At 41.0% G+C, this 3,500-nt stretch overlaps 1 protein-coding gene across 1 annotated transcript; it reads right to left on the minus strand.

The window, feature by feature from the left end:
* Nucleotides 1-320: 320 nt before the first annotated feature.
* LOC122762029 (signal peptidase complex subunit 3) lies at nt 321-2,682 on the minus strand. The gene is made up of 5 exons (XM_044017191.1): nt 2,432-2,682; nt 1,331-1,404; nt 1,166-1,242; nt 785-900; nt 321-557 (listed from the first exon to the last, which is right to left on the minus strand). The coding sequence occupies exons 1-5, from the start codon at nt 2,572-2,574 to the stop codon at nt 425-427; spliced, it is 543 nt and encodes a 180-aa protein (XP_043873126.1). The 5' UTR covers nt 2,575-2,682; the 3' UTR covers nt 321-424.
* Nucleotides 2,683-3,500: the final 818 nt, after the last annotated feature.

Genomic DNA, 3,500 nt, shown 5'->3' on the forward strand with positions numbered 1-3,500 from the left:
AAGATTAAATGATTAGTATACTTAGTTCATACAATGACTTGATTTTACACTCTGTTAACTGACATTTTTCAGTTTGTCACACATGTATGAACTGTTGTTTTCATTGCCCATGTGAAAAAGGCTTTTATTTTGATATTAGAAGTTACAGGTGAGGCACAGCTGATTCTTCCACTGTTTGAATTTTTGAAACTACATTTTTAACGAGCTTTCGCGTCTTCAGCTCATTCTTGTGTTGGACTGTGTCCAGGCTCTTGATGCAGGTATTTTTATTACTTAACAGTTAACTCGACTTTATGATGCATATATAAAAAAAACATTTGTACAGAGAAAAACTTTATTTCTTAACTTTTATTACAAAAGAAAAACCAGTGTATGTGTGTGTGTGTTCTTGTGTTGTAAACTGGCAGAATGTCTTCTCTCCGTCTTAATAGCTCTTTGTGCTCTCGTACATGTCGGGGAACGGGAGGCTGACGTGTCCACTTCCAGCCACTAGGGGCAAAATTCCAGCATTGGGGACGACGTTCCATGACAGTGTCAGAGTGATGTTCTTATTGGCTCTGGAGGAGAGAGAGAGTCACATGACACAGGTACAGTAAACAAGCAGCTGCTAGCATGTCGCCGCTTGCCTATCCTGATGGTGTTTCCTTGCACAGAATTAAAACACTCGAGGTCACCTCACATCCACGCAAACATCGAAATAGAATCAAATCTACTGACATTTATTTCCTCCACACCAAACTTCATAGAGGAAACGTGTGCGTGCGTGCGTGCGTGCGTGTCTAACCTGAGTCCGTTCCCATCATCGAAGAAGAAATATTTAGACTTCATATCTCGGAGGTTCAGTTTGGTGCTTTCACCTCGAAGGACGATCTTGTCCCACAGCACCACCTGATTCAGAGCCTAACACACACACACACACACACACACACTGACATTGACACACACACACACACACAATACTCTATTCAGCAAAATGATCAACTGGCACTTTCTCGCACAAACTCGCTACACCTTACCGACCCATGTCTTCAAACTTCAAGGGCCCCGATTTATTTTCATACCAAATTCACACAACTTTCAAGGATTTCATGACCCTGGGAAGCACCTGTCAGAAGGTTAGGGTCAGGGGCTCAAAAATGTGTGTGTGTGTGTGTGTGTGTCTTACGTTGCTCCTGGTGGTGTACTCTGCAGACAGGTAGATAAACAGCTGTTTAACATTCCAGTCAAAAACTGGCTGTAAATGTAAGAAATATTAAGGAGCAAAACGAGAGATCATGTGACCACACACACACTTCCACCCACCCACAGGTGCAAGAACAGGCAAGGATATCAGCCGAGAGGTCGAAGGTGACGAAGCCCAGGTCACTGCGCTCTCTGGGTCCAGTGAAGTCATCGACGTTCTTCCTGTCGCACAGAGACAGAGGAGAGACGTGGACTCAGCTCTTTGAAAACCATGTTGTTTTTGTGAGGTTGCTTTCAATGTTCTCCGACAGGTAACTCCAGAGGTTGAAACACGGTTCAGTCACAGTGTGGCGCAGTAAAGCTCTGGTCAGGCGTGTGTTTCCACTGAGGACGGTACCTTTAACACAGCTCGCCTCGTTTTACCTCCTTAACCCTTCTGCGCCCGTCCTGTCACCACAGACAGGATGTCTCATGCGTTCTTCTCTACTGTAACTCCTAGACTGTTTGTGACGTTAGATATCCAGAGTGAAAGTTATGTTTGAAAACGGGGCAGAAGAACGCACTCGTTGAACATTTTTTGACAATTCTAAAATTAAAATAAATCCAGGCGGCCTGAGGATCATGACGCTCATAACGCTCATAACACCGCGGTGAAGTGGTTTTCTGTGCGACACAAACACACAAACTAGTGACTTGTAAAGCAGCTGTTTTGGAAAGAACTGAATCAGTGGATTAAAAAGATTTGTTGACAGAATGGTTCAGTCCGTCAGTCACTGAAGTGAAACGTGGTCACGATGGCTGGCTCTCAGCAGTGCTGTCTCTAAATACATCGGACTCCAATGTTAAATATGGACATTTAATGTTAATGTGTTCAGGATTGTCGGACATTGTTGGCTTTGATTCTTATGTCGAGCCGAGTCGTGCTATAGTGGAAAAGCGCCGTTAGTTGTTAGCAGAGGTGTGGGCGGAAACCTTGGACGTCCAAACTGTCCAAACACTTTTAAGTGAGACACAATCTGGATATGGTTCAAAATTAGGGATGCACGATATATCGGCATTAATATTGTTATCGGCCGATGTTCGTCATTTTTTAACATATCGGTCCAATGAGTAAAACTGCGCCGATTTTAACAACCGATGTTTATATCTTCTTATCATCGTTATACATTTTTTTAATAAATAAGAATTTTAAAGAAATAACGCACAGATAACGGCGCGTTAATGCTAACAGCTGCTAACGTGCACTTACAGCATCACTCTCGAGACGTGGATGTCCACAGGAACTCGTCTGTCCTTAAACGCTGTGGTGACGAAGCAGCCGAACGTCAGCGCTGCCATGACGCTCAGGGAGAAGGCGAACAGAGAGTTCGCTCTGGACAGAACCGTGTTCATCTTTTCACTCTGCAAACAACAGCGCAAACACCGCAACAACTACGCCGAACGAGAGCGACGTCAACCGGGCTAGATGCTAGCTGTTGTGGAAGAGAACGGAAGTGTCAAGTGACGTAGAGTGGACGCGCGCTACCTGTTCGCACTTTTCAAAATAAAACCAATAATTTATTTATTTCTTTACTTGGCTTCAATTGACTCGATTGTCTATTAGTGAATTCATCTCTTTTATCTATTGATTTATTTAATGATTTTTTTTAAAAAATTAATCCAATACAATGTCGACTTTATTTCTGTTACATATATATGTATATATAACATATTTTATAAAAACATTCATTAGGAAATATATCCTTTTTATTTATTTGCTGTATATTTGTTTTTTTTTAATAACTGATAATAAATAATAAATTTGTTCTTGTAATGAGAGATTTCCGCTCTGTAGACGCTGCATTTATTTTAAAATAAAATTCTTATTGTGGAAAAATCTACTTCCGCTTTTGTGTGTATCACGGCGGTTGGTTTGACGCAACCGGAAACAGGAAGTTAATTTAAATACGAGCGATGAGTAAGCGGAAGAGGGCAAAGCTTCTTTTTAAATAAACTTTATTGACACCGAATAGCTGCTCCAAGGCAAGAGCATGAAAACAGTTAAATGTAAAACATGAATGAATGAATTAACTTCACACGCAGTGAAGTGGAGGCTTTTGTACAATTAATACATATTATAAGTAATTAATTCACCTGCCAATGTTTGTTTGTGTTAAAGAAAGAGTCACAAGGTTGGAGTTTTAACCAGATTTTGGAAAACTGGATTTTAGTGTGGCCTATAATCTGCGAAATATACACCTGAAATGAAGTCATTTGGAGCCCATAAAACAACAACAATAAATGGTTGTCACAGTTTGAAATGGAAAGTGAAAATCTGC

Source organism: Solea senegalensis, unplaced genomic scaffold (assembly GCF_019176455.1).
Source record: "Solea senegalensis isolate Sse05_10M unplaced genomic scaffold, IFAPA_SoseM_1 scf7180000015167, whole genome shotgun sequence".
NCBI classification, from domain to species: domain Eukaryota; kingdom Metazoa; phylum Chordata; class Actinopteri; order Pleuronectiformes; family Soleidae; genus Solea; species Solea senegalensis.

Bases quoted from the DNA above. Each gene is read 5' to 3' on its own strand.
- LOC122762029 (XM_044017191.1), bottom strand. From the start codon at position 2,574: ATGAACACGGTTCTGTCCAGAGCGAACTCTCTGTTCGCCTTCTCCCTG. The intron at 1,243-1,330 runs ATATCCTTGCCT...AATATTTCTTAC, and splicing joins CACCTTCGACCTCTCGGCTG to ATTTACAGCCAGTTTTTGAC. The intron at 558-784 runs GTTAGACACGCA...TCTCTCCTCCAG, and splicing joins GATGATGGGAACGGACTCAG to AGCCAATAAGAACATCACTC.